At 50.6% G+C, this 17,293-nt stretch overlaps 1 protein-coding gene across 1 annotated transcript; it reads left to right on the plus strand.

Annotated features, from left to right (window-relative positions):
* Positions 1 to 1,626: 1,626 nt before the first annotated feature.
* On the plus strand, positions 1,627 to 4,510 carry LOC136521017 (NDR1/HIN1-like protein 13). The gene is made up of 4 exons (XM_066514740.1): positions 1,627 to 1,781; positions 1,936 to 2,464; positions 3,303 to 3,488; positions 4,031 to 4,510. The coding sequence occupies exons 2-4, from the start codon at positions 1,964 to 1,966 to the stop codon at positions 4,316 to 4,318; spliced, it is 975 nt and encodes a 324-aa protein (XP_066370837.1). The 5' UTR covers positions 1,627 to 1,781; positions 1,936 to 1,963; the 3' UTR covers positions 4,319 to 4,510.
* The last annotated feature ends 12,783 nt before the right edge of the window (positions 4,511 to 17,293 follow it).

The following is a 17,293-nucleotide window of genomic DNA, read 5'->3' on the forward strand; positions in this document are numbered from 1 at the left end:
GATTGGGCCAGGCGAATTATCCGTGTAAGCTCCGTTTGGTTTACCTATATTTAATTTATTTAATTTTTTTTCAATCGAAATAATATATTTTTCTTATAATAATTTAATTAGAACAGTATTTTCCGACCAAAATTCTACTGGCCGAAAGAGGACCGAAAAGGTTCGTTCGTTACTCGCCAGAAACGCCAGGATCGTAAGTCGACTATAGTACTGCTCACGAATTATTAAAATGTTTCTTGACACGATTACTCATCAGCTTAGGGCGCGTTAAGATGAAATTTTTTTAGGTTTTGGTTACTGTAGCACTTTCGTTTATATTTAATAATTAGTGTCTAATTATAAACTAATTAGGTTTAAAAGTTTCGTCTCACGATTTCTTACTTAACTGTGCAATTAATTTTTTTTTCGTCTATATTTAGTACTCCATGTATATGCCGCAAGATTCAATATGATAGATACTACTTAAAAATTTTTGAAAACTAAAAAGCCCTTAATGGAAGGTTTCTTGCATGCACGTTTCCGTGTGCGTCTTCCGAATAGCTCAGCTCAGATGCTCGTGTGACGGAAGCTGCGAAATGAGACAAACTTGTGGCAAAACGAAACACATGTCGGGGCGTAGCGGTAGCTATTCTTACAGACAACCTCCGTCTCCGTTCCGTTCAGACCTTTGCTAATTCATTCATTCACGCAAGTACATGTCAGCCAGTGTTACTGCAGCTTCTGAACTACGGCAGGTGATAGATATTGAGCCCGTTCGCTTAGTCGTAAACGATCGTGGATTATAAATCAGAACAGTATTTTTCTCTTACACCAAACTAGCAGCAATAATAATCCACGATCGTTTCAGCCGAAAAGGACATGCTGATTGTTCAGATTCGATGGGAAATTCACTGAAAGTGGCCCTTGTAGATTTTTCAAAATTTTCCAAATGGATGTTCAGATTAGCCGGATGGCATCTGATGGTTTGAGGACTTCTTACAGAGATGCAAATCTAGGACAATCGTGCTCGGCACTGGCATTCCTACCCTAGCGCTCTGTTCAGCTGGTATAAGCCGTTTGTGCTGATTTATACTGCTGATTGTTAGGAAAGAAAAATACTATACCATAACTGATAAGCCGGCTTATAATAACAGCCGAACAGAGCCTAACCTAATACGACCGTACGACACGAGCCGTTGAGGTCAAGTGCACAAATGAAGCCATCCAATGTGCCAGCAAAGACATCACCAAGATTCAAGAACATGCACCAATCCATAGCTTCATTCGTACAAAATCTTTACAAATTTTGTGCATTTGATTTTGATTTCAAGCTCCAAAAAGACAAGAAGAAATGGGCGTGGAATACAGAAAGCACAATACCACAATTCCTGCGCCACACACACACATTCCCTCCCCGGTCGCTGCCGACACTACAGTCGCCCACGCACCCCCGCGGCCGTGCTCCCCTAACAACTAGCCCGATCCCCTGCTCCGCCTCCCCACCACCGGACGCCACCGCAGCGCGTCTCCTCACCGCCACGCGTTCGCTCTCTACCGGATCACGCGCGCGCCACACCGTGTCTCCGGCCGCAGCGGATCCCAAGGGAGGTTGCCCCTGCCCTTTCCGTGCGTTACTGGCACTGCTCGCTCTCGCTCTCGCTCTCCACCTCCGCCTCTTTTAGTGCTGCCGGTGCGGGTGCCCAGCCAGGCCCAGAGGAGGCGCGTGCTCTGCTCCACCTCCCCTGCCCCTCCCCCTGCGCCACCGCCACCACTCGTGCTGCTCGCTCGCCCGCTTCGCGCAGGTGCGTGTAGATCGCCGGAGGCCTTCCATTTCTGAGCTGGTTCGCGTGGTGGTGGTGTGTTTGGATCGGAAAAACCCTGCCAAAACCGCGTGTGCCGGTGCTGTTGTTCTGCCTCTGATCGTGTGCTGCTGTTGGTTTTGGGGTTGGCTAGCAGGGGGAAGAAACTGTGGGAGCGAGCGGAGATGATGCACGCCAAGTCGGAGTCGGACATGACGAGCCTGCCGGCGTCGTCGCCGCCGCGGTCGCCGAAGCGGGGCGGCGGCGGCGCCGCCGCCGCGGGCAACGGCGGGTACTACGTGCAGAGCCCGTCGCGGGAGTCGCACGACGGCGGCTACAAGTCGTCGTCGATGCAGGCCACGCCGGTCTACAACAGCCCCAACGAGTCGCCGTCGCACCCCTCCTACGGCCGCCACTCCCGCTCCTCCTCCGTCAGCCGCTTCTCCGGCAACCTCCGCAAGGGCGGCGCCGGCGGCGGGGACCACAAGGTGCTCAACGACAAGGGGTGGCCCGAGTGCAACGTCATCGAGGAGGAAGGGCCGTACGAGGACCTCGCCGGGGACAGCGGGCTCTCCCGCCGATGCCAGATCATACTCGGGTTCCTCACCTTCGTCCTCCTCTTCACCACCTTCTGCCTCATCATCTGGGGCGCCGCCCGGCCGTACGAGCCCGAGGTCGTCGTTAAGGTATACACAATTAGTCAATTACACATCCATCCCATCCGTCCTTGGAGCATCGGAGCCTGAGCAAGCTCAATTCACTTCTTCTTCAGTATATGGGATACTTGTTCCTCTTTGTTTGTTCCCTATATCCAATCCCTAAATCGAGTAATTGACCGCTAGTTACTAAAATTGACTCATGTCGCACGGTTCCAGCGGTAGGCGAGATGGGTTACATCATCCAATTGATTGGTGGTTCAGTTAGACAGTGATATGTTGGAAATTAATGAGGAATAAGACAGAAATGCAGATTGGGAGTTCACAAGTGCAAGCTGGCTGATTTTGGTTTTGTTGCTCAGATATTGGTTGCATGTGGTTACATGTAAATGGTAAATTGGGGACTTCGAATTTATAGAAGTTCAATTGATGTGTTTCTACTCAATGGCAAACTGGTTAATTTGCACTAACATTTTCCGGTTCCTCTGAAAAAGAAACCGATATTTGTTTTATTTCTGTAGAATCAGAAATGAGAATCTGATACCTCAGGTCTTAAACAATGGACTGCACTGAAGACTGAAGAAAAGTCAAAAATACCAAGTAGTACTAGATTATTCTCATTGCACATTAATAATTAAATCTGATGGGGATGTTGCTGGCTGGCACTGCATTTAGCATGCTGACTTTTGGGGCTATATTTCCTAACCATAGTTTACTTCACAAGAAAACAAATCGCTTCAAATAATCAATATGCATTTATGATTTGCACCATTTGTCATGGCAAAACTTCCTTTCCGTAGATCTGAGCATGGTGTTTGCCACAAATCTGTCCTAAACCACGAACTTCTTCCACTTCTGTTTTGTGCAGAGCTTGGTGATGGACGACTTCTATGCTGGTGAAGGCACAGACCACAGCGGTGTTCCAACCAAATTGGTCACAACAAACTGTTCTCTGCACATAGCTGTGTACAACCCTGCCACAATGTTTGGAATTCATGTCACTTCTGGCCCCATCCATCTGATCTATTCAGAGATCTCAATAGCAGTCGGTCAGGTATGTCCATCCTCCGTCCAGCTATTTATAACCGCCTTTAAGTGTTGTCCGTACATTGTTTGATGAACTGCGCTATTTCTTGCTGAAAGTAAACTGCATGAGTAACTGAATTTCCTCCTTTTACGTCTCTATTTCACTTCACCATTTAAGAGAAACTGCGTTAGTGAAACATTTCTCATGTGCTTCAGGTTTGTAACCATAATTCCACATTTGTCCCAACCATCGCATCAAAGATCTGACTAACAATGCATAGTTATTTTGTCGTGTCAATCGTGCAAAATGCATGGTCACAGGGGAATTAGTGAATGTGGGGACAGAAAATTCAGAATAAGACAGTAAACACTAGGGATGCTTCAGAACAAGACGGTACAAATGGTCCAGCAAATCAGCATGCATTGTTGCCTAAATCCTTCCTTCATTTCTCGTCATCTGTCTGCATTAATTTTCGTCCCTCTTCTAATTGTGAGTCAAAAATCAGAACTGCGGCTAACTTCCATGATAGCCATTGAATCTGACACCGCGACCTGTGATTGATCACGCAGGTTCGCAGGTACTACCAACCAAGGAAGAGCCACCGGATGGTGACGGCAGTCATCCACGGCGAGAAGGTGCCCCTGTATGGCGCCGGGGGCAGTCTGATGCTGTCGACGAGCACGGGCGGGACGGTGCCCCTGAAGCTGGACTTCGACCTGACCTCCCGGGGCTACGTGATCGGCAAGCTCGTGCGGGTGACGCACAAGGTGCACGTGACGTGCCCCGTCGTCGTCGACGCCAAGAAGACCAAGCCTGTCAGGTTCTCCAAGAAGGCCTGCGCCGTGTACAAGGCCTGAACTTGAAAGAGCATTTTGCGTAAAACTGTGATCGACGGAGCATTAGCAATGCGTGTGGTCATGCAAAGGATGCCTGTATTTAGCTATTTGTGTTGGTGGTGAAGAACAATAAGCGCACACATATGGTTTGTTTTGAGCCTCTTGCATTGGTTTTGTCAATAAATCGCGCTGTAAGGCGGGTGTTCTCTTGTTCTTGCATGTGTACTCATCTTTTTGAAGGCGTGATCCTAGAGACGGACGGATGGTTGTAAAATGGTTGTCTGCAGTTTCACACTTGGGATGGGAGCCATTGGTTTTTGGGTGAACATTCTCGGCAACGGAAAGAATCTGCATGCTAAACAAAGCGCACCGTGTCGGTTGCGACTTGCGACGAGGTCACCGCAGGGCGCAGGCCTAGACTACCCGAAAGAAGACGAAATGGTGGTGCGGCGGTCAGCCATTGTCATCGTGCGCCTGGTGGAAGAAGACGACAGACGAGCAAGGCTACTGATCTGCATCGATGGCAAGCTCATCGCAACATCCAAGTTGTGCAGGCTGCTACGGCCCCGTTCGCTTCTCTTAAAAATAGCTTTTTCGACTTCTTTTTTCAACTGGAACAGTGTTTTTCAGCCAGTTTTAGCTAAATTTTAGATCAGCGAACGGGGCCTACTAGGCTTGGCAGCTCTCGGCGCGAGCAAACAATGCCGGACTCGAATTTGCCTTGGGGAGTTAAGCGCCAGCACGTGCCCGCCCAAGTTCTTCGCATGGCTGCTCGTCCAAGAACAGATACAGACCTATTCAAGAAGCATACCGTTGCTGCGAACTGGGAGTGACGGTATGTTTCGGCTTTGCTCTGGGAGCTGCCAAGACTGTAGTGATTCTACCCCTAACACGGCGACGCCTGCAACACGCCATGCTGCTGGGAACACTGGAAACACCGAAATGACTCTGTGTTGGAAGGGCGCCACAGCCGTAGCTGGCCCGCCTCCTACAGCCGCCGCCAGACAACATGCCAATTGCTCAGCTCTGATGTAAACTCCTCCGACATGCAATTCAACACTTTAAAAAAAAAAAACGGGCTTTCTAGTGCATGCACGTCCGGACGTCCGTGCCTGCTGCCGTTTCGCGCGCTCAGGCAGGCCCGTACCGTCCCAAACGTCACTGGCACCGAGAAAGAGGGGGAGGGGGTGGTGGATGCCCGATCGACGCCGAGAGGAGAAGGAGACATCGAAGGCGAGGCAGCAGAAAGCGAGAAGGAAAATGCAAAGTCCAATCTACTTTTGAAATATCCAGATGAAACATTTGTAACATGCGTCTGAAGACAGATGACACACTTGAAACACAAGCCTGAAACACTTGCAAAAAAATATATGAAAACACTTGAAAATCCATTGCAAAGCATATGCAACATCCATATAAAACACTTGCAACATATGTGTAAAACATATGCAACATCCAAATAAACACACTCGCAACACACATAAAAAAACAGATGAAAAATTTGAAACGGACGCTTGTAACATACGTGTACAACCATTGCAACATGTACAACATCCCGATATACTTTTTCAACATCCATATGAAATACTTACAACATACCTCTAAAACATCTAAAATGTTGAAACTAGCGGTTTCAAACTACGTGGAAGAGACCGAGGCCTCCGCCCGTCGGACGATCGGACTCGGGCGGAGGCCCGGGATAAGAACGATAAGGGGGAGAGTGGTGAGTAAGGGAATGACACGGAAAGCTATGGTTTTATTAATTCGTCCACCAACCAACTTCCACGGTTACAAGTGTCCCCTATTTATAGGATTCAACTACTACATAACAGAATTTATTACAATGCCCCTCAGCTGCTACAGTACATTCCTAGAATATTCCGCCGCTAGCCTCTTGTTCGCGGGGCAATTCTACCATACCGTCTTCAAGTGATGGGCTTCCATGAGCAGCCGGCCAACTGTAGCTCGGTCTTCGGCCCAAAGGCCTGGGTCCCCGGCGCTGGCCTTCATCTCCCGGGGCGCGTCGCTGCCTTGGCGGGTCTCCGCCGGACAGTCGGAGACATTACCCGCGGGTCTCCGCCCGGCCGCGCGGGGGCCATGGTTCTCGCCGCTGGCCTCCGCCTTCAGGGGCGCGCCGTTGCCTTGGAGAATCTTCGTCGGTCCGGGCGGAGGCATCATTCGCAGGTCTCTGCCCGGCCGCTGGCCTCCGCCCTCAGGGGCGCGCTGTCGCCTTGGAGAGTCTCCGCCGGTCCGGGCGGAGGCATCATTCGCAGGTCTCTGCCCGGCTGCTGGCCTCCGCCCTCAGGGGCGCGCCGTCGCCTTGGAGAGTCTCCGCCGATCCGGGCGGAGACATCATCCGTAGGTCTCCGCCCGGTCGCGCAGGGGCCATGCTGGCGCGCTCGCGTGGACCGCGAGCGCCTGCGCTTGAGTACCTGCGCACTTAGGCAAGATCGTTTGTTTGATTAGTTTAGAGATAAGACGGCCTCCGCCCGTAATACCGGAGACGCCCGCCTGAGCGGTCGGCGGGATGCGTGCCTGGCCTTGGCGGAGTCCACGATAAAAAGGAGATTCAACACCCTTCGAGCATAGCCGGGAAAGTTCCTTTAGTCAGCGCCGGGTCTCCGCCCTAAGACGCTCGAAGACGCCTTGGCGACACCCCGCTGTCGGGGGCCTTCGCCACCCGCCAAAGCCATGTTACAACAGTTCCCCCCCCTTTTGAGACCATGGTTCGCCGGAGCGTGCTGTGAGCTCAAAACGCCTTGGCCGAAGGCGTCCGCGGGGGCGAAGGCCGCCTTCGGTGTCTTTGAGCGAGGCCCCGCTACTTCCCCCCTGGCCCGCTCTGGCGTAGCCGTTGGTCTCGTTGAGAGTAGCCGTTGGACGGCAAATCTAGCCGTTGCCCTACGTTGCGGCCGTTTCCGCCGTGTCAGTGTCCGTTGCATTCCCTGCGACGTTTTCGGAGGTGACCGTTGTGTGGCAGGAGTCGGACCGCCTGCCCGCTGCCTATATAAGGGTGCTTTTGGCGGCGGGGTCCGCCCACACACCGCTCATTCGCTTTCATTGCGTTCGAGAAATCGCTCTCTGCCCTCTTCGCTTTCGCCTCTTGCTGCCCTCGCGCGTTTCGTCTTTCTGTTCACGTCTCGCGCTTAGGTTGCTGTCGCGGTGGCTTTCCTTTCCGCCTCTGCCCAAACTCGTCGGCCCGCCTTCTCTGGACCCTACCGCCACCTTCTCGGCGTTAGGGTTGTCGGCTGGGGTGCGCGCTTTGAGGAGTGCATGCTTGCCTCTGCCTCCGCGTTGGAGTTGGAAAAGCTAGTGGAGGAGGATTTGGGGAGTGTCTCTGCGTCTATCGGAGACCTGATTGCCGCGGACTCCGGAGACATGGCGATAAAGTCTTGGGACTTTGGCCCATCCTCTATTACTGAGGAGGCAATCGCGGAGATGCTGAAGGAGTCATGTTTTCCTTCTTCTAGGGTAAGAATCCCTCTGCCGGGTCAGACTGTTCCGGAGCCGGAGGAAGGATATGCGGTGGTCTTTCGGGACTTCTTCACCTGCGGCCTCTGGTTTCCTTACATTCCCTTCCTTCGCCGGGTGTTGGAGACCTTCAATGTCTAGCTCCATCATCTGACTCCCACTGCTTTCCTGACACTTAGCAAATTCTGCTAGGCGTGCGTCTCTTACGGTGTCGAGCCGGATGTGGACACCTTTTACATGTACTATGAACTACAGAAGCAGCCGAAGAAGAAGGAGGTGCGAGATGGCAAGGAGGTGGAGGTGACCTACTAGTACGGTAGTTGCACTTTCATGTCTAAGAGGAACCAAGGCGTGGACCGCCTGGAGATCTCTTTCTGCTAGAGGGGCAAGTGGGACCACGGCTGGCTCGAGCAATGGTTCTACGTGAAGACTTACGGGGTCCGCAGCATAACTGAGGATGGCGAGGAGCTCTCGGAGTATCCATTGACTTCTCGGATGGAGGAGATGGCACCACACACGCACGTGGATCCGCCGGAGGAGGTGTCTCCGACGCGGGAGGCCTATGATCAGGCTTTTATGGCAGCGTGCCGCTACTCTGGTGGCCGCAATCTGGTGGAGGAGATCATGGCCTCCAACTACTGGCCCTTGGGCAAAAACAACCCAGCTTTTCAGCTGAAACAGGTCAAGGTTCCCATTTTCGGGCCGGAGGCCGGGATTCCGTTCCCCCGCTTCGGTCGGTCTTTGGGGGAGGGGGTGACGAAGGATGGTTTCGTCTCCAAAGTTGAGGAGGCCGCCATAGGGTTGGTTGGCAAGATTTCCGAGCGTGAGTACACATCTCGGATGGCCGTGGCAGGCACCATGCCGCGGCTCAATCGAGTTTTTGAGGAGGTCAGGATCATCTACCGGGAGCGCGAGGTTCCTGCTGAGGTCCTAGCCTCGATTGAGAAGAAGAAGAAGAAGGCCTACGCAAAGAATGTTACAGCGGAGGCCGAGTCTAAAAAGAGGAAGGGCGCCGTCGGCTCTTGGGCGCCTATGAAAAAAAAAGAAAAGCGGAGCCCCGTTGATCGCGCTGGCCTTGTCTTCTGCTGGCAGTGTGGGCGCTGCCTCCGCCGGCAGCGAAGACGTTGAGAGCTCCTCCGCCCCATCAGCGGACGCTCGAGTTGCAAGCGGAGGGGATCATGGCTCTCCCGTAGCTCTGGTGTGCCCGACGAGCGGGGCTATGAGCGGTGCCGGGCGTCCAGAGTCCGGCGTTGTCCCGACGCGCTCTTCGCATGGTGCTACGAGCGTCGGCGAACAGCCGGAAGATAGCGCCGTCGAGCCTATGCCCGACGTTCTTAGCGGGCTGTGCTCAAGCTCTGAAGAGGACATGGAGGCCATCCCATGGCATGTTCCTTCGTCCCCTGCCACTGTCGTGCCTTCGCCCATGCCTGCAGCCGACGTCAGGTGGCTGGAGTCCGCTCTTGCTGAGGAGGCTCTGGCGGCTCGGCCTTCTTCGAGTCCTCCGCCCACTGGGCCGCTGGCTGAGGAAGTCCGGCCCTTTGGGCCTTTGCCACACGATACGGTGGAGACTTCTGCTTAGAGGGTGCGGCAAGCTGCCCTGCCTGGGCTTTTTATGAGTAAGTTTGTTTGGTGCACATCCTTGTGTTTATTGTCTTCGCCCAGTTCATTCCTTTGTGTATTGTGCTAAGTGCCAATACTATGCATATGCTGCTTTGCAGGTGATGTCATGGCTGGACTTCTCACCCCGGAGGAGCGAGCAGCCACAGCTGGCGCTAGGTTCAGTCCGGGGCAACCGAGGCTGACGGCGTCGGGTCCGAGTAAGTAAAAATGTTTTTATTTTGATCATCATCTGGCCTGTTTGTGATCTGCGCTCTGACCTAAGCTGTTGTTGTTGTTGTTTTTTTACGTAGGCTCCTCCGACACTTCTATCTCAGGTTGGGAGGAGTGTTATCTTGCCATTCTTAGAGACGTCGGAGGTGGTCTTTGGTTGTTGGTGCGTTTAACATGAGATTTGCTTTTCTCACCTCATTGTTTCATGTTTGTTTGTTCTTCTTTGAACAGATCGCTTCAAACAGCGTCTGAGGGATATGGATTTCTTCTAACTTCTTTGCGTTCACCTAGAACACCAGAGCCTGGTGTGTCTCCGATGGTTTTGCCCCTTTCCTTGTTTTATTATTTTTTGTGTACGCTCGCTTCTAGACTTGTTCTTGATTCCGTTGCTGATCGCTTTGGGTTTTTTTTCTGGTCGCAGGGGTATCACACAGGTGTTGTTATGGAAGAGCGCTATACCCGCGAGGTCTCCGATCGTGACGCCACGATCGAAGCGCTCAAGGTAGAAATCGAGCGCCTGGAAGGTGAAAAAGGGAGTCTGTCGGACTCTCTTACGGCTCTCCGCCTGTCTCTGACGGAGAAGGAGCGAGAAAAGGATGGCTTGAGGGTCGATCTCGCCAAGGCCTAGGAGGTGGAGGTTTTGTCCATTGAGCAGGCCCGTAGAGCGAATGAGCTGGCCGAGGGTCTCCGGCGAGAGCTTGCCTCCGAGAAGGAATCCGCAGCAGCGGTGAGGGAGCAGCTTTCTCTGATGACGAGGCGTTTGGACTCGGTCAAACGAGTCCTTGCTGCGACCGTTGGTCACTACCGGGCCACCATTGTCGAGCTTGGAGGCGAGACCTCTGCTCCTCCGGAGGAAGACAGCATGTACGCCCTCGCCTCTTGGCTAAACGTCATCTTGCGAAGCTCCCTGGCCTGATCAACAGTTGCACGGACTACGGGCGCTAGCGGGAGTGGCGAACTATGCCAAACTTTTGGCACGCGGCGGGTGTACGCATACCGAAAGTATTCTGGAGGGGGCGCTGCCTGGTCCGGAGGAGCTCGGTGAGACCTCTCTTGGTTTGCGGAAAACCTTGAGAAATTTCATCGGGCACTTTTGGGCTCCATTTGGGAGATCTACTGCCCGGAAACTGGCGGATGACAAGAGGGCAAAGGTACTTATAGTCTTTGTAGTCGCCCTTTTTTTTATGCTGCGGAGGCTTTCGTTGCTTTTGCCCCTGACATTCTAGCCTACGTTGCAGGATGCGCAGAAGGGTCTTGTGGGTAGGCCTCCGTCGGTTCCGCGCTCGGCGACTACGGTTGGTGCCTCCACCGCTAGTGGTGCTCTGGGGGGATCTACGATCGGCGGAGGCAGTGGTCGGAGGCCGCAGGTGCCATGCCCGCCCACAGTTGATGCGAGCTTCGCTCCAGGGACTTCCGTTGCGGCTGATACACCGGAGGTCTAGGCTCTTTATAGCATTTAGTTGTTCTAGCGTGTATCTCGCAGTCCAACTGGGCTTTTGTGAATAAAGTTTATTTTGTTCTAAATGGTTTTGTGGAAAATTTTAACCTTGCGCAGGTTCCGAATCGGGAGCCTACACAAGACGTTGCTCCTTTGACTCTCTACAACGACGGTATTTACGTGAGCGGAGAGCTTTGGGAGTACTGGCGTTTGGCCTTTCCTCGCAGCGTTGCGCACGACATATTTGAGTCGGTTAGGTTTGACATAGATGACGAGCGCGCTGGGTTTACTCGCACGCTCGCTTGGCGTGGACCTCCGCCACAGTAGTTAGGATTTTATTTCAAGTTGGTGTCCTGTAAGAATGTTTCTCGACGCTTTATGGAATACAAGACAAGTTCACTTTCTTGATTGTTTGTGCGGTGGCTTGAGCCCGTCGTGGTAGTTTACATATCTCGTCTAGTCCCGAGCTCATGCACCGTTGTCCTTTGCTTGGGCGATCGAGCATGATACAGAGGTGGTGGCCAGGACCTTCGCCCCATTTTTTCTCATTCTCTGTGTTTGCTTGATGGCCAGGGTAGAAGTCTCCGTAGTTTTTCGACCGGCGGAGGCATACTTGAAGTCCGCCTGGTGAGGTTTGCCGATTCGTCGTTTGATCCGGCTGGGGGTTTGGCGCAGCTTGTGCAGACGGCGGAGACTCTAGATATTTCTTTAGCTGGGTGTTTTAGCTGTCTGGAGGCATGGGTCTCCGACGCTGCACACCCATGGGACATAGTTGATCTTTGGAGATGGCAGGTTAGGTCTCCGGCGTTAGGGGGATGTTACGAGTTTTTGTGAATTATCCCCCTGCTCCCGTAGGCCTTTGCTATTCATCACCGTGCCGTAGGCCCTCTCTCTTTTCCCACTGTCTCCGATTTTATGAGTTTTCGTACAATATCTACGACCGATTTGGATATCTAAGGAGACCCCTGCCTCCATGGCTATCACTATGGCTTTTGCCTGCACTATGCCTTGCTCCCCCCTTGCGCCCTTGCGCCTTATGCTGACTGAGTTTCTTGAGGGCACGGGGGGAATCCATTTTTATAGTGGGGTGGTGGCTTTCGGGTGTTAACATTTTTGTACGTTGTTAGGTGGAACGTATCTTGGCTTTAATGGCCTGTATGTTGCCTGAATTATTTGTTCTCCTTGAGATCTTTGAAGTAAAGAGGCCTGGCGCCGTAGTGGTGGCAGTGTTTTGTCAGGCACTTTCTGTTTTTCCTGTTTCGAATGGCGGAGACCTTTTTCCTGGTTCTAGCGCCACAAATTTGTTGCCCCTGATGCTGGTTTTTTTTTGCTAAGGTCGGAGGCCTGTTCCACCGAGGTTGTTGCCTTGATGCCTGTCTTTGGTCAGGTCTTTGTCAAGGGTCGGAGGCCTTTTTGGCCAAAGATTTTTGCCTTGATGCCTGACTTTGGTCAGGTCTTTGTCAAGGGTCGGAGGCCTTTTTGGCCAAAGATTTTTGCCTTGATGCTTGACTTTGGTTAGGTCTTTGTCAAGGGCGAAGGCCTGTTTGGCTATAGAGGTCGTTTCAAATTGCCCTTGCCTATGGCTGGCGCTTTGAAAGGACCTGTAGTTTTTGTTTACCGAATATTGCGGCGCCAGAGCTGGCCGCTTTCGGTTTTGGATTCTTTGTGGCGTTCTTTTGGGGAATTACCTCTTTGTACTTGTAGAGGATTTTTACATTGAGCCTGCCTCATTAAAAACCTCACCTCCACTTGGAGTTCCCCTGTGAGGAAAAGAGTGCAGGCTCTTTTACATTTTGTTTTGAATGAAGTAAAAAAAAACTAAGGTAAATGCATGTAGGGGCCTCCGCTTATATTTTGCGGAGGTTGCCCTTTGGTACATCGCCTAGATGTAGTATCTGCGAAGGCTATCAATATTCCATGTGTGGGTTGTTGTGACACCTTCGCTGTTGGTCAAGTGGAAAGAACCAGGTTGGTCTGCTACCGTTGCTGTGTATGGGCCTTCCCATTTCGGTTGCAACTTACCGACAAGTTGTGCGTTGGGTTTTCTCCTGAGTACAAGGTCTCCGTGTTTTATGTCTTTCCTTACCACCTGAGAGTCTCTCCACTTCTTGGTTTGGGACTGATATTTTGTAATGTTGTCGACTGCTTCCAGTCTGGTGGCTTCTATTATTTCTTTTGCATATTCTTCATCTTGCAACATCAGCTGACTTGTTGTGCGGAGGCTTTCGTGCTTTATTTCTTCTGGCATCATGGCCTCTTCTCCATAAAGCAGTTTGAATGGTGTGAATCCTGTTGTTCTTGAGACGGATGTATTGTGTGACCAAATAACTCTAGGTAATTCATCTATCCATTTTCCTTTGCGTAGGCCCAGTAGTGTTTTTGATATTGCTGAAAAGACTATTCTGTTTGCTCTTTCCACTACTCCATTGGACTCTAGGTGGTATACCGAGGCGAAGGCTAATTTTGTCCCTATGCTTTTGCAGAATTCTTTGAAGTTCTCTGAATCGAATTGTTTTCCATTGTCTACTGTCAAGATCCTTAGTACACCGAATCTGCAAACGATGTTCTGCCAGAAGAATTTTCTAATAGTTTCTGAGGTTATCTTCGCCAGCGGCTTTGCCTCTATCCATCTTGTGAAATATTCCACTGCCACTACTGTGAATTTGTTTCCTCCTTGGGATGGAGGTAATGGGCCGACCAGGTCCATCCCCCATCTTTGCAGCGGCCATATCGGAGGTATAAGCTGGGTCTCCGACGATGGTTTTGACTGTCCTGGAGAGAATGTTTGGCATGCTTTGCATGTTCTGACTGTCTGCTCTGCGTCTTGTATGTGTGTTGGCCAATAAAAGCCTTGCCTTATTGCCTTTGCTGATAAAGCTCTGGAGCCAATGTGCGACCCACAAATTCCTGAGTGTATTTCTTGAAGCAACTCTATGCCTTCGCTCTGCAATATGCATTTGAGGAGAGGCTGGACTACTCCCTTCTTGTACAGTACGCCATTTATGATTGTGTAATTTCTTGCCCTGGCCTGTATTCTTGCTGCTTTTGCTTCATCTTCTTCGGTGGTTTTGCCTTCTAGGAATTCTGTTATCACCTTTCTCCAATCTTCATTTTGCAATTGTAGTATGGGTTTTAGTGCCTTAGATGTCTCCGCAGTTGCCGAAGACTTTAAGATCTGGTAAAAAGTGTTTGGAGGCAGTGGCAGGTTGTTTGCCGCAGCCTTTGCCAATTCATCTGCCTCTGCATTTTCTGATCTTGGGATGTGCTTCAAGGTGAAACCCTCGAATCTCCGCTCCAAATTTCTAACAATGGATAGGTATTTGATGAGTTCTGGCTCTCTTGCTGTGTATTCTTTCTCTACTTGGCCAGTGACCACTTGAGAATCTATTTTGACTGTCAATATTTTTGCCCCTAGGGCCTTTGCTTTGCTCAGCGCTAAGATCAGGCCTTCATATTCTGCTATGTTGTTTGTTGATTTGAACTCTAGCCTTGCTGCGTATTTCAGTCTGACACCGGAGGGTGCTGTTAGGATGGCGGAGGCTCCTGCTCTAGCTTGGCCCTAGGCTCCATCCATGAATGCTATCTAGCCTTGAGTTGTTGGTTGTACCTTGGGCTCTGTCGGAGATGTCCAATCTGCTATAAAATTAGCTAATGCTTGTGATTTGATTGCTGTTCTGACAACATATGAGATTCCAAACTGTGATAGCTCTGTAGCCCATTTGCCTATTCTGTCGGAGGCTTCTTTGTTTCTAAGCAAGTCTTGTAGTGGCAGCGATGTTGGAACTAAGATTTCGTGGGCTTAGAAGTAATGCTTTAGTTTTCTTGATGCCATTAGCACTGCGTAGGCAACTTTCTCTACCTCTGTATAGTTTAGTTTGGCTCCGAACAGTGCTTCTGAGATGAAATAAACTGGTTTTTGAGTTTTGCCTGATTCTTTTTCTAGCTCGTGGACTAAGACTGCGCTGACTGCATGGTCGGAGGCCGCCACATACAACAATAGGTGGTTGTCTGCTTCTGGGACGGAGACCATCAATGAGTTTGCCAGATACACTTTCAAGTTATGAAATGTCTCCGACTGCTTGGACCCCCATTCGAAGTTGTCTCTGCCCCTCAGGGCTTGGAAGAAGGGTAGGCTACATTCTGCTGATTTTGAGATGAATCTGCTGAGTGCTGCTATTCTTCCTGTTAGCTTTTGTACTTCCTTCTTGTTTTTGGGCTCTGCCATTGCCATTATTGCTCTAGTTTTGTCCGGGTTCGCTTTGATGCATTCGCTGCTTATGATATAACCGAGCATCTTCCCTTTTGTGACTCCGAATATACATTTCTCTGGGTTGAGGCAGAGGCCAGCTGTCCTGAGGTTGGCGAAGGTCTCCTATAAGTCGGAGACATGATCATCCTTGTTCTTGCTCATGACCACTATGTCATCGACATAGGCTATAATGTTTCTATCTAGCTGTGATCCCAAAACCTCCTTTGTCATTCTGGCAAAGGTTGCTCCGGCATTCTTGAGTCCCTCTGGCATTCTGGTGTAGCAGTATGTCCCGAATGGGGTGGTGAAATTTGTCTTGTCTTCGTCTTCTTTTTTCATCTAGATTTGGTGATACCCAGAGAAACAGTCTAGGAGAGAGAACCTCTGGCATCTAGCTGCCTTGTCGACGGAGGCATCTATTCTTGGCAATGGGAAAGGGTCTTTCTTGCAAGCTTTATTCAGATCTGTGAAATCTATGCACATTCTCATTTTGCCATTTTCTTTGGTACCAAGACTACATTTGCAAGCCATTCTGAATACTTGACTTCCCTGATCACTTTTGCATCTAGCAGTCTTTGCACCTCCGCCTTTGCTGCCAGGATTCTGTCCTCTTGATATTTTTCTCTATTTCTGCTTTCTTGGTCTCATGTTTTCATTGATATCCAGTTCATGCTGTATGATGTCCCTGCTGACTCCCTGGAGGTCGGAGGCTGACTAGGCGAAGATGTCCTTGTTTTTTACTAGGGTTGCCATGAGCTCTTCCTCTTCTGCCTTGCACAATTTTGAGCTGATTGTTACTTTTCTGTCTGGTAACTCTTTTTCTAGAGGGATCAGCTTTGTCTCTTCTTGACCTGCCATATCTGTTTCTCCTTTGGGCATGTCCGGAGGCTCTAGTTCTTTGTTCACGACTCGACTGCATTGATGTTTCTTTGGGCTCTATAGATAGCTTTCTCTATGTTTCTTGCTTCTTTTTGGCTACCTCGGACGGTGATAATACCATGGAGTGCTGGTATTTTCATGCACAGGTAGGCCATATGCAGGGCTGCGTTGAATTTGGTTGTGAATCCTCTGCCCAAGATGACATTGTATGGGTAATATAGATCGACGACGTCGAAAGTTATGTACTCTGTTCTGGCATTCGCTTGGGTTCCGAACGACACTGGGAGTGAGATTTTTCCTAATGCTTGTATCTACTTGCCTCCGAATCCTATTAAAGGGGATTCGGAGGGCTGTAGTTGATTTCTGCTGAGCTTCATTTGTTGAAGGTATTTGCGAAGATTATATCTGCTGAACTACCAGTGTTGATCAGTATTCTGCTTATCTCCCATGCTGCTATGTTTGTCTTGATCACCATTGCGTCTGCGTGAGGGTAGCTCTCTAGCTGGAGATCTTCTTCTGTGAAGGTGATTGGGACTCTGGACCAATCTATGTGTTTCGCCGGGCCTTGGACTGCTACATTGTTTACCAGGCGGAGGTGATCCTTTTTCTGCTTTTTCGTTTGAAACTCCATTGATGATCCTCTGGCGATTGGCATATCATGCCTATTGTTGGCAGTGCTCTTATATGGGGAGATTTGGGTTTATGTAGGTCAGGCTTGCCTCCGACCTGTAGTTGCCCGCCGGAGGCTGCTGCGAAGGTGATGACCACCATGCTGGTAGGAAGTTTGGGTAATAGGCAAAGGCCAGTGTGGAGGGATGTATTTGGGTTGCGTTTAGCGCTGGGTACATTGGGCAGTACTGCTGGTGGCTAGTGTGTATGTGGTGTTGACCTCTCTTGCGCTCTGCTGTGTCGGAAGTTGGGCAGTCTGCTTGTTCTTCATCCTTTCTTGTGTTTCTTTTGTCCTCCAGACAATCTTTGGTGATGTGCCCTGCGTTTTCGTCGTGAAAAACGCAATATGGCCTGCGTTGTTTCTGGCTTTGGTTTCTGTTCTAGTTTTTGCCTTGGTAACCTTGCCAACCTTGGTTCCTTGTCTGGCTCTTTGGCCGTGTTGGCGCTGCCTGTTGCCCTTGCT

This window comes from Miscanthus floridulus, chromosome 18 (genome assembly GCF_019320115.1).
Source record: "Miscanthus floridulus cultivar M001 chromosome 18, ASM1932011v1, whole genome shotgun sequence".
In the NCBI taxonomy this organism is placed as follows: Eukaryota; Viridiplantae; Streptophyta; class Magnoliopsida; order Poales; family Poaceae; genus Miscanthus; species Miscanthus floridulus.

Excerpts from the sequence above, each read along its gene's own strand:
- LOC136521017 (XM_066514740.1), top strand. The coding sequence starts at position 1,964 with ATGATGCACGCCAAGTCGGAGTCGGACATGACGAGCCTGCCGGCGTCG. Across the intron at positions 2,465-3,302 it reads AGCCCGAGGTCGTCGTTAAG|AGCTTGGTGATGGACGACTT; the intron begins GTATACACAATT and ends TGTTTTGTGCAG. Across the intron at positions 3,489-4,030 it reads TCTCAATAGCAGTCGGTCAG|GTTCGCAGGTACTACCAACC; the intron begins GTATGTCCATCC and ends TTGATCACGCAG.